This window comes from Erpetoichthys calabaricus, chromosome 6, assembly GCF_900747795.2.
Source record: "Erpetoichthys calabaricus chromosome 6, fErpCal1.3, whole genome shotgun sequence".
In the NCBI taxonomy this organism is placed as follows: domain Eukaryota; kingdom Metazoa; phylum Chordata; class Cladistia; order Polypteriformes; family Polypteridae; genus Erpetoichthys; species Erpetoichthys calabaricus.
In genome coordinates, this window is record NC_041399.2 from 80,840,503 (window position 1) to 80,853,719 (window position 13,217).

General features: G+C 40.7%; 1 protein-coding gene across 1 annotated transcript in view; it reads right to left on the minus strand.

Annotated features, from left to right (window-relative positions):
- smchd1 (structural maintenance of chromosomes flexible hinge domain containing 1) overlaps positions 1–13,217 on the minus strand; it is a 509,382-nt gene that overhangs the window by 322,743 nt on the left and 173,422 nt on the right. The window contains 1 exon segment of the mRNA XM_051928888.1: positions 6,875–6,981. Coding sequence (XP_051784848.1) covers positions 6,875–6,981 — 107 coding nt within the window.

The following is a 13,217-nucleotide window of genomic DNA, read 5'->3' on the forward strand; positions in this document are numbered from 1 at the left end:
TGCTCAAGCTGCTGCCCCCGCAACCCGATCTCGGATAAGCGGAAGAGGATGGATGGATGGATGGATAAGAAAAATAGCAGCTTATGTAAATGAAATATATGCACACTTTTTAAAACCCTAATAAATGTGTTTGAGTAAAGTTAATTTGCAATATACTCCTAACTATTCTCTGCATTATCTTCTCACTTTCATTTTTCTCACAACAACAAACAATTAAGTACAACTAATAATTGTAAAATTTAATAAACAATGACACTGATATGTCATCTAAGAGAATTAGAGCTTCATTATAAAAGTGGTATTTTGATTTGTGGGAGGTGTGTGTCATTTCTTTTACAGTGACATGCAAAGGTTTGTGCACCCTTGCTTAATTTCCATACCGGATCGGTCGAGCCCCGGGTTAACACGACTGCCAACAGTACTGTTAGCCAACAGGGTGCTGGCGGAAATTGGGCTACTGTTGGCCGAAGAAGGAGAAGAAGAAGAGGGGGGAGACATGTCCGGAGGCAGGAGGAGAGGAGGAAAGTAAAGAGAGTGGAACTGAGGGTAGGAACTTTGAATGTTGGCAGTACAACTGGTAAGGGGTGAGAGTTAGCAGATATAATGGAGAGAAGGAAGGTTGATATATTGTGCATGCAAGAGACTAAATGGAAGGGGAGTAAGGCCAGGTAGATTGGAGGTGGATTCAAATTGCTCTATCATGGTGTGGATGGGAGGAGAAATGAGGTAGGAGTTATTCTGAAGGAACAGTATGTTAAGAGTGTTTTGGAGGTGAAAAGAGTCTCAGGCAAAGTAATGATTATGAAGTTGGAAATTGGAGGTGTGATGATGAATGTTGTTAGTGTATATGCACCGCAAGTTGGGTGTGCAATGGGTGAGAAAACAGATTTCTGGAGTGAGTTGGATTAAGTGATGAACAGTGTACCCAAGGGACAGAAAGTAGTGATTGGAACGGATTTCAATGGGCATGTTGGTGAAGGGAACAGTGGAGACGAGGAGGTGATGGGTAGGTATGGTGTTAAGGAGAGGAATGAAAAAGGTCAGAGGATAGTGGATTTTGCTAAAAGGATGGACATGGCTGTGGTGAATACGTATATTAAGAAGAGGGAGGAACATAGGGTTACGTACAAGAGTGGAGGAAGATGCACACAGGTAGATTACATCCTAGGCAGAAGAGTTGATCTGAAGGAGATTGAAGACTGCGAAGTGGTGGCTGGGGAAAGTGTAGTTAAGCAGCATAGGATGGTGGTCTGTAGGATGACGTTGGAGATCAAGAAGAGGAAGAGAGTGAGGACAGAGCCAAGGATCAAATGGTGGAAGTTGAAAAAGGAAGACTGCAAGGTTGAGTTTAGGGAGGAGGTGAGATGGGCACTGGGTGGCAGTGAAGAGTTACCAGACAGCTGGGAAACTACAGCAGATGTAGTAAGGGTGACAGAAAGTATGGTGCTTGGTGTGACATTTGGAAAGAGGAAGGAGGAAAAGGAAACCTGGAGTTGGAATAAGGAAATACAGGAGAGTATACAGAGGAAGAGGATGGTGAAGAAGAAGTGGTATAGACAGAGAGATGCAGAAAGTAGACAAGAGTACAAAGATATAAGGCGCAAGGTGAAGGGAGAGGTGGCAAGGCTAAAGAAAAAGCGTATGATGAGTTATATGAGAGGTTGGACAATAAGGAGGGGGAAAAGGACCTGTACCAATTGGCTAGACAGAGGGACCAAGCTGGGAAAGATGTGCAGCAGGTTGGGGTGATAAAGGATAAAGATGGAAACATGCTCACAAGAGAGAAGGGTGTGTTGAGCAGATGGAAAGGGTGATGAATGAAGAGAACAAGAGAGAGAAGAAGTTGGATGAGGTGGAGATAGTGAATCAGAAAGTGCAACGGATTAGCAAGGAGGAAGTAAGGACAGCTATGAAGAGGATGAAAAATGGAAAGGCTGTTGGTCCAGATGACATACCTTTGGAAACATGGAGGTGTTTAGGAGTGATGGCAGTGAAGTTTTTAACCAGATTGTTTAATGGAATCTTGGAAAGTGAGAGGATGCCTGAGGAGTGGAGAAGAAGTGTACTGGTGCCGATATTTAAGAATAAGGGGGATATGCAGGACTGCAGTAACTACAGGGGAATAAAATTGATGAGCCACAGCATGAAGTTATGGGAAAGAGTAGTGGAAGCTAGGTTAAGAAGTGAGGTGATGATTAGTGAGCAGCAGTATGGTTTCATGCCAAGAAAGAGCATCACAGATGCAATCTTTGTTCTGAGGATGTTAATGGAGAAGTTTAGAGAAGGCCAGAAGGAGCTGCATTGCGTCTTTGTGGACATGGAGAAAGCATATGACAGGGTGCCTAGAGAGAAGCTGTGGTATTGTATGAGGAAGTCGGGTGTGGCAGAGAAGTATGTAAGAGTTGTACAGGATATGTACGAGGGAAGTGTGACAATGGTGAGGTCTGCGGTAGGAGTGACGGATGCATTCAAGTTGGAGGTGGGATTACATCAGGGATCGGCTCTGAGCCCTTTCTTATTTGCAATGGTGATGGAAAGGTTGACAGATAAGATTAGACAGGAGTCCCTGTGGACTATGATGTTTGCTGATGACACTGTGATCTGTAGTAGGAAGCAGGTTAAAGAGCTGGAGAGGTGGAGATATGCTCTAGAGAGGAGAGGAATGAAGGTTAGTAGGAACAAGACAGAATACATGTGTGTAAACGAGACGGAGGTCAGTGGAATGGTGAGGATGCAGAGAGTAGAGTTGGCGAAGGTGGATGAGTATAAATACTTGGGATCAACAGTACAGAGTAATGGGAATTGTGGAAGAGAGGTGAAAATGAGAGTGCAGGCAGGGTGGAATGGGTGGAGAAGAGTGTCAGGAGTGATTTGTGACAGACGGGTATCAGCAAGAGTGAAAGGGAAGGTCTACAGGACGGTAGTGAGACCAGCTATGTTATATGGGTTGGAGACGGTGGCACGGACCAGAAAGCAGGAGACAGAGCTGGAGGTAGCAGAGTTAAAGATGCTAAGATTTGCACTGGGTGTGACGACGATGGATAGGATTAGAAATGAGTACATTAGAGGGTCAGCTCAAGTTGGACAGTTGGGAGACAAAGTCAGAGAGGCGAGATTGCGTTGGTTTGGACATGTGCAGAGGAGAGATGCTGGGTATATTGGGAGAAGGATGCTAAGGATAGAGCTGCCAGGGAACAGGAAAAGAGGAAGGCCTAAGCAAAGGTTTATGAATGTGGTGAGAGAGGACATGCAGGTGATGGGTGTAACAGAGCAAGATGCAGAGGACAGAAAGATATGGAAGAAGATGATCTGCTGTAGCAACCCCTAACGGGAGCAGCTGAAAGAAGAAGACGACTGTAAATACTTAAGTGAGCAGAAGATGAACTTATCACCACAACGCTAAAACGATACAGATGACATATTTAATATTTTAAGCAAGATTACATTTTTATTTCTCATCATTCACAGGCACAAAATACCAAAAAATGAAAAGGACCTGAAGCAAAAGCTTGGGCACCTGACATGATCAGTACTTATTAACAATCCTCCATTGGCAAGTATCACAGCTTGTAAATGCTTTTTGTAGCCAGATAAGTCTTTTAATTTTTATTTGAGGTATTTTCACTCATTCGTCCTGGCAAAAGGCTTCTAAATCTGCAAGATTTGTGGGTCGCCTTGCATGCAATGCTCTTTTGAGATCTATCCACAGATATTCAATGACATTTAAGTCAGGGGACTGTGAGGGCCATGGCAAAACAAATCAGCTTGCAAATCTTGAAGTATTCCATTGTAGATTTTGAGGTGCGTTTCAGATCATTATCTGGTTGTTGGACCCATCCACATTTCAACTTCAATTTTTACCATCTAGTGTGATGTTTGCTTCCAGAATTTGCTGGTATTTATTTGAACCCATTCTTCCCCCTACCGATGTTCACTCTGCCATGAACTGAAACATAAGCCCAAAGCATGATCAATCCACCACCATGCATAACAATTGAAGAGGTGTTCTTTTCCTGGAATTCAACACCCTTTTTTTCTCCAAACGTACCTTTGCACATTGACGCCAAAAAGTTGTATTTAACTTCATTAGTCCACAGGACTTGTTTCCAAAATGCATCAGGCTTGTTCATGTTTTCATGTTCATCTGTAAACATCAGGCAATGAATTTTGTGGGTAGGACGCAGAATAAGTTTTCTTTAGCTGACAAGAACATGAAGATCATATTTATTCAGGTGTCAGTACACATAGAATAGTGCACCACCATTCCAGAGTCTGCTAAATCTTCCAGAAGGTCTTTTGCATTCAAACTGGGTTTTTTAGTTGCCTTTCTAGCAGTTCTTTCAGAAAATTTTCTTGGTTTTCCAGAACTCAGTTTTACCTCCATTCCTATTAACTGTCATTTCTTAATAGCACTACGAACTGAGGAAACCGCTTCCTGAAAAGCTTTGCTATCTTCATCTTCTTGTAGCCTTTTCCTGCTTTATGAACATCAATTATTCTATTTTTTAGAGTGCTAGGCAGCTGCTTAGAGGAGCCCATGGCTGCTGATTGTTGGGACAAGGTTTGAGGAGTTAGAGAATTTATATAGCCTTGCAACTTGCATCACCTGGGGTTTCCTAATGATGACTGTAAACAACCCATAGCCTAACAAGCTAATTAAGGCCTGACACCTTGGTAAACACTGTTGAAAGTAAAGATAAATTCCTAATTTTTCCATTTAAATCAACTCTGTGAAGCTGTTTTAGTAACAACATACTTTTAATGTCTGATTTGTCAGGGAATTATCAGTTAGAAATATTACAAACCTAAGATTTATATTCTATTAATTAAAAAGCATGTAGGTAAAAAAATACTAATAAAAAGTAATATTTAACAGATTAGTCAAATTAATTCAAATTTAAATGTCAGAAAGTCATTGTGCTTTAATTTTTTAAATGTTTCCCTTCTTTTTATTCTTACATTTCTTCCAAATTTAAAGCTTCCTATTTGAAATTAAACTTTTAAGTTTTACATGAGTCCTATACTTTAGATCTCCTGTAATACAGATTTTGTTTTGCATTTTTTAATATTTCTTGCGGGCGGCACGGTGGCGCAGTGGGTAGCGCTGCTGCCTCGCAGTTGGGAGATCTGGGGACCTGGGTTCGATTCCCGGGTCCTCCCTGCGTGGAGTTTGCATGTTCTCCCCGTGTCTGCGTGGGTTTCCTCCGGGCACTCCGGTTTCCTCCCACATTCCACAGACATGCAGGTTAGGTGGATTGGCAATTCTAAATTGGCCCTAGTGTGTGCTTGGTGTGTGGGTGTGTTTGTGTGTGTCCTGTGGTGGGTTGGCACCCTGCCTGGGATTGTTTCCTGCCTTGTGCCCTGTGTTGGCTGGGATTGGCTCCAGCAGACCCCCGTGACCCTGTGTTCGGATTCAGCGGGTTGGAAAATGGATGGATGGAATATTTCTTGCATAAGTACTCAGAATACAGTATGTTATTACTAATGCCTGTTTACAAATCCAGATTTTCAAAATTACATGGGCTTTTATTACCTGTATTCAATAAATTAACTGTGACACAGTATTACACTGCTCAACATACCATTCAAATATAAGACATGTGCTTTCACTTACGGGTTATGCAAATTAACAACAGTTTGCCTTCAAAGGTTAAACGAACAACATAAATTCAGTGTTTTCAGATTCTTACTTAGTAATGAAATATGTTGTTTTGTTTGTCCTAACAACTGCATGTTTCGGCAATTACAAATCTCTGTTAACACAGTAAACGTCTTATTAAATGTGCTCTGCCCTTCAAAAAGAAATTAAACACTAAATAAATTTCACCTTGATATTAACAATTGGTGCAACTCATATCATTGCCAGTGCAAATAATTCAAAGTCGCTTTGTTTGAGTCATGTCTCAATAATTACTTGACACAAGTGTTGTTAGTGCTGCCAGCCCTCACACATCCCATAGTCCTGTATGAATAATTGCAGATGTGTATAAATCGCACCCAAACACGACCCTACACACTTTAGACTGGTTAGAAAATGGAGAGATGCCTGGACTAATTGACATCAGTAGAAGTGGTCATTACAAGAATACAAAGCCTCCATTTATTTATCAGGACTGTGTAGGACACTTTTAAAAAGTGATTAATGTTATCTTTCCATCTCCTCTTACAAATGTGTGACAATACAAGTTAAACGATTGATTACGTCTTATTTGATCATTAAATGTTATTTTACTTTCAAAGCAAGTTTGTTTTGCCTTTTTTTATTTTACATAACAAGTAATAATTCCTGCACTCATGGGATGAAGATTCAGAATAATACAAAAGCATTTCCGTCTGCCGATTTTTCTTTTCATCATGTGTTGATGAGGTGCTGTATCATCAATGACTGTGAGAAATTTTCATATGTAGTTTCATTCACATTTTTCTCATGCATCATTGTGCCTTCCATGATTAATTTACCTACCTGCAGTCACCCATGAGTATAGTGCAGACTATCTTAGTACTACCGATAGTGTAAAAAAAAAAAAAAAAAAAAGCTGATCACATTACATTTTTTACTTCATACCAAATTAGTAACAAAAATTTGGTTCTTGTGACATCCCTACTGTAGTGTGAGGTAATCATTATTATAACTTCTCATTAAAAACAAAATAAAAAATCTAAATATTTCTCAAGTTATAAAGTACTCTTATAACCACCAACAACATAATGGTTTAACCTAAGTATTATTGTTTAACAGCCATAAAGTGCACATGATGCTGGGGTCAAGCTTATATGAAAAAAAATTAAAAACTGCAACAAATAATAAACATAAAAAGACTATTACATGACTATTGTATTATTATTTACACCTTGCAAAACGATTCTTCTTTACCTTGCCATTTCATCTTCAATGCCCTTTTTGATACTGTTAGGTGATGCACTCCGGTCGATTTTTGATATTGGAATGTATTTTACCTCATTATACAAGGCCTGTGGTTCCTACAAAAACAATACATAAATACAAATCACTACTACATAAACAAATTGAAAGACAGAACATTACTGAACCTCAAAATGTAAATTTATTTGCTCCATTAGCAACACAGAACATTAAACACAGGGCAAAAATGTGCATAAAACATAGCTATTACATAAATTCAAGACCCATTACGTTACTTAAACACACTGCTCCTATGCTACTTTATGTTAGAACAACTCGGGTGAAGAGGCATTACAGCTGTTTTCTACTTAGCATGCCAAGCTGGAATAGCATATTGACTGCAGGTGCTCCAGGGCAATGCATCTTGTACATGGACAGAATTAATCAATGATGATGTAGGAAAAATTGGGCATTGCCTATTCTACTAGACTTTATTGGCACAACAGACCTGTTAAGAGAGCAGATATAAGAGGGATGCTGTAATCCAGCAGTGCCAAACCCCCACCTGCACTCCAAACTAAGTTAATGAACTCTTCGTACTAGGACCAGTCTGTATTTCATCTGATAACAAAGATGAATTGAAGTGTCATTTTTTGCAGCGACTCACAAAGACAAAGACTTATAATTCAACAAATAATTCCAATAGACATAATAATACTCCAATGAGGAGGAAGTGATTTTGTTACTGGAAGCGACTTTCATCCAATCATATAATAATAATAATAATAAGTTGCATTTATAGAGCGGGTTTCATAAACCCAAGGTCACTTTACATATAGAGTAAAAAAAAAAAAAAAATACACAAAAGATAAAAGTTTGTAGAAAAGGAAAGTTTTCAGTTGAGATTTAAAGGTGCACAAAGAGGAGCAATCTCAGAGAGTCTGAGGAAGAGAGTTCCAGAGTTGAGGGGCTATAGCACTGAAGGACCTGCCCCCCAGGGTGGAGAGTCTGGTGCGTGGGACACTAAGGAGATTACTGCTCGAGGACCTGAGAGAGCTGCAAGGAGTGTAATGAGTTGAGTGAGGTCGAGGGGGGCAAGGTTATGTAGGGCTTTGAAGTTGAGAAGCAGAATCTTGAATTTAATCCTTGATGGAACTGGTAACCAGTGAAGATGGGAGAGAACAGGAGAAATATGAGCAAAATGCTTTGTGTAGGTAAGGGCTCTGGCTGCGGAGGTCTTAATGTACTGTAGCTTCTGTATAGATTTTGCAGGGAGGCCAATGAAGAGGGAATTACCGTAATCAATACGAGACATTATGAAAAAATGAACCAGAGTTTTAGCATTATTAAAGGACAGAAACGGACGGAGGCAGGCAATGTTATGGAGATGATAGAAAGAAATTTTGGAAAGAGTGTAGCTCAGAATGTGTAGCTCAAAGTGAAGTGATTGAATCAAACAAAACACCAAGATTTCTGACTACAGGAGCAGGTTTGACAAGTGTACCATCAACAGAAACAGAGAAGCTAGAAGCTAGATGCCTTAGAAAGCTGGGCGTTTGGGCTTACCAGTAACACTTCAGTTTTATTGGCATTAAGTTTGAGAAAGTTATTTTCCATCCATAGCTTAAGATCAGTGATTCAGTCAGTGAGTTTGCTGGGAGGTGTGGTATAGCGGGCCCACAGCTCTCAGCAAAGGCCAGTTTTAGATAAATAATCACCGTGCTCGCGGCTTAGCTGAGTTCGTGGTGTGGGCTGTGCACTTAGGTGAGAAACAGTCCACATCCGTAATTGTTCCCAGGAGCTGCTGATCGCCTCGACTATCATGTTCCCCTTCATATATAGAAGCGCGAGCCGGCTAGAGAGGAAAAAAGAGAAAATTAACGGAAAGAGAAAGAGACGGAGGTTGCTGGAAGGAAGTAAGGAGAACGCCGGTGTGAGAGAGAGAGAGCATGAAGGCGAACAAGCAAGAGCATGCTCGAGTGCAGCTAGACTGTGGGCCCTAGCGAGGTGTTTATCTAACACAGTGTTTCCCAAACTCAGTCCTGGTGAACCCCTGTGGCTGCAGGTTTTTGTTCCAACCAGCTTCTGTTTTTAATTGAACTCCTGGACTAATTAAGTGAACTGTAATTTCCCAAGTTCTGTGTTTAGGGAACAATATAGACATTAGAAAACTAAGTTTGCTAAAAAAAATAAATAAATAAATAAATAAAATAAATAAATAAAATAAAATAAAATAAAATTAAATTAAAATGTACCAAGCAGTTATATAGGAATAATGTATTTTTTTTCTTTTTAACAGTATTTTCATCTTGATTTTCATTCTACTTTTCTAGGTCTTCTAATTGTTTAATTAATCCATTATTTACTCATTAGTGGGTCGGTTGCTAAAGTACTTGCAGCCTTTGATTATTTAGTGTTGTTTGCCTGCATGTCTGCTCGTTTTAAATTGTCATTATTAAGATACAACAAAGGGGGAAAAACTGCACAGAGAAAGGGCAAAGTATAATGAAATCAACAAAGGAGAGTTAAGCATTTAAATCTATAGCAAAAGCAGAAATATTTCTAAATGTCTTATAAATGTAAAAATCATGCTGCTATGCTTTTCTGAATGTCGAATAAAAGGTAAAAAAAAATACCAGCTAATTAAATGAGATCAGTGCTATCAGGTGTTGTCACTGATAAGGAATTCGGTTGGAACAAAAACCTGCTGCCACAGGGGTTCACCAGGACCGAGTTTGGGAAACACTGATCTAACACCTAGGGCAGTTGATTATAGTCGCTCCCGCTGAGCATTTTGAGAGGAGCAGGAGTGACTAGCGAGGGAAATGACTCGCTGTGGAAGACAGCGGGAGTCGGGAGACTTAGGCATATAATCTCCAGCGTGGGAGTCCTGGCCGTTGGAGAGAACCTGTGTCCCCGGCCTGGGATGAGAGTGCGACCGAGGCTAGGATCGGGAGGCCTCGAGACCAGTGTGATTGAGAGAAAGGTCAGCTGCAGAGAGAGCGTCTCGCCTGCTGCAGGGCCCAAACGAGAGAAGCAGGTGAGACGCTAGTATAAAAGAAGCACCAGGCCTGTAATTGTTTTAAAGGACTGCTTCCAGTGCTGTTTTAACCTCAGCTTTTAAAGGATTGTTTTTTCTATTGTTTTTGTTCTATTTATTGATTTTTAAACCTCCACGTTTGTTTTAATGGATTATTTATTTAATGACTCATTTTGGGAAGCACTGCACTTATTTTTTTTGAACACTTTTGTTTTTGTTGTTGGATTTTAAATAAAAGCACTTGACACTTTTTTTACCATCCCCTTGCTCCATTGTTATTGCCTCACTGTCTAGCCCATCGGTAACATTACCGACGGTGTAGGGTTCAAGGGCTCCCAAACAGCAGATGGGAGCATGGAGTCAAACCCGCATTGTCACAGGAGGTGAATCTGTAGAGGAGTCTGTACTAAGATATAACTGTACATCGTCTGCATAACAGTGGAAGTTAAGGCCATGCCTGCGAATAATCTGACCCAAAGGAAGGTATATATAGATACAGTATTAAGGTAAAAAATGTAACGGCACAAGGACTGAACCCTGAGGGACACAGGTGAGGTGAAGGACTTATATTGGCAGAGTGTGACAAACTGTTGTCTATTAGAGAGATATGATGTGAGCCATTGAAGGGCTAAGCCAGAGATCCCTAAAGCACAGAGACGTGACAGGAGGATTTCATGATTAACTGTGTCAAATGCTGCACTTAAGGAGGAGGAGAATATTAAGTGAACCATAGTCTACAGACCAGAGAAGATCATTAACTACAAGGAGAAGAACTGTCAGTGCTGTGTTGTGTGCGAAAGCCAGACTGAAAAGGCTCATAGAGTGCGTTGTCTAGAAGAAAAGCATGGAGTTGTGTAGCAACCACACATTCCATCACCTTAGCCAAAAAAGGGAGATTAGAGATAGGCCTGTAAATAGAGAAAGAAGGAGGGACAGAACCTGAAATGAAACATGCATTTATCAAGGAGGCAACAGTTATACTAATTATTGATAAGAATGTTTTAAGCAGAGAAATGGGGGCGGGATCAAGCAGACACGAGGAGGACTTAGACTTAATAATTTCAGAGATGGCAAGAGAGTCAACAGGCGAGAAACAAGTGAGTCTTGATGATGGAGATTGTAGATCGGAATGAGTGAATGATTGAGGTGTGGAGTGGAAACTGTGATAGGTTTGATCAATTTTGGTATTAAAGAAATGTAAGAAAGCCTGACACTGTTCAGCTGTATTGGGGCATACTGGAGGAGGAGGTTGGAAGAGTTTATTAACAGCCCTAAAAAGAGTACTAGGCCATGACTTACTGTAGCACCATTTATGATAGAGGAATAATAGCTGGAGTGAGCAGTGTTAAGGGCATCCCTATATTTAAGTATGTGCTCAGTATAAAGTTGTGAGTGAACTATGAGGCCTGTTTTCTTATAAAGCTGCTCAAAACGCCAGCTAGTGGCTTTCACAGCTCTGGGCTCATGGGTGTACCAGGGACAGGAGCGGGTGGCTGGAACCTGCCTAGTCCTTGTTGAGAAACACAGTTGTTAAAAAGGGAAACCATGTTATCAGGAGAGGGAAGACTATCCATCCATCCATCCATCCTCTTCCGCTTATCCGAGGTCGGGTCGCGGGGGCAGCAGCTTGAGCAGAGATGCCCAGACTTCCCTCTCCCCGGCCACTTTTTCTAGCTCTTCAGGGAGAATCCCAAGGCGTTCCCAGGCCAGCCTGAGGGACATAGTCCCTCCAGCGTGTCCTGGGTCTTCCCCGGGGAGAGGAAAGACTATGCAATTCAAAAAGAGATGAAGACAAACGGGAAGCAGCAAACACATCAGAACTAACTGACCTAATGTTGCGATAAGAGACTTTCTCAACAGATGATCAGAAAGAGGAATAATAGTTGGAGCAAACAGTGTTAAGGTCATCCCTATATTTCAGAAAGTGAACCTAAGACAGAGACATTGTTCAAGCCATTTGAACAAAGCAAATCAAGAATATGACCATGAGTATTAGTGGGGAAATCAACATGCTGTGTCAAGTCGAAACATTTCAAAGTTGAGATGAATTCAGCTCTAAGAGAGCATTTGATATCAACATGAATATTAAAGTCACCAAGTACAATTACAGCAGGGCAAAGATATGAGATTACAGTGAGAAGTTCATTAAATTCACACAGAAAGTTCACCAGGAGGGCGATAAACTAACAACAGCAGCACAGGAGGGGAGGAAACCAGTTTCACAGTAATATATTCAAAAGATGCGACTTCAAAAAAGGAGAGTTCCTTCATTGTTAAGGTAGATTTATAAACCACAGCCAGGCCACCCCCTTTTCCTGTAAACCTGGGTTTAGATATGTGGCTATAGTCAGGGGAAGACAGCAAGTTTAAATGTAAATAGTCACCAGGCTGTTGCCAAGTTTCTGTAAGAAGAAACATATCCACTTGCTTCTGGGAGATGAGGTTGTTAATCAGCGAGGTCTTGTTAGTGATGAAGTGAGCGTTCAATAGGGTGAGCCTAAAGTCGGAAAAGCCGGGAGAGAAGTGCGCAGACAGCCCTAGTGTTACGCTAGTGAACACAGTGACATGTCCATACAGTTGGAATCGATGTGTCTGAGCCATAGATTCGTGAGGGGTCTCTCTTAGACCGGTGAATATAGCAAGGACGCCGAGTAATTCCAAGAGACTGGCAAAAACTATAAGTCAGGGAGACTGATCATGGATGACAGTCAAGATGTTTAAGTTCAAATAGAGAATATATGAACTGCATTGCCAAAAAATGTAGTAGAAATGACAACACACAGCACAATTCCAAACCAGAGACAGAACGAGCTAAGATTATCCAGACACTGGTGGACACTGTCAAGAGCAAACAGAATGCCACACAACAGCATGCTAACTCCATTCCTTCAAGAACTAGCTGCACTGAACTCCATCAGGGGAATTCTAAGGAACTCTCAGGGGAGCACTGTTCTAACACTCTCCAAAATGACCTCTTGCACCCTCTGAAACCTGCTCTCTGAAACTAAAAAACTGATAAGCCACTTCCTCTTTGTGGAGCTGAAAATGGAGGACTCCACTTAAGCACTTTTTTGAGCTGGCTACTGATAAAAATTGGAACATCTATTTTATGTGTGAGAGAAATTTTCACTATTCGAAATTATAGATTAGTTGATCATCCTAACCCAAGGGATTCTTTCAGTGTTTTGCATTAATAATTTTATTTGGAATGAATATAAATATTTTTGTTGATTAATTTTTATGTGTGTAACACTGGCTTTTTTATATATATATTATATACAACACACAGTGAACCCTCGTTTATCACGGTTAATC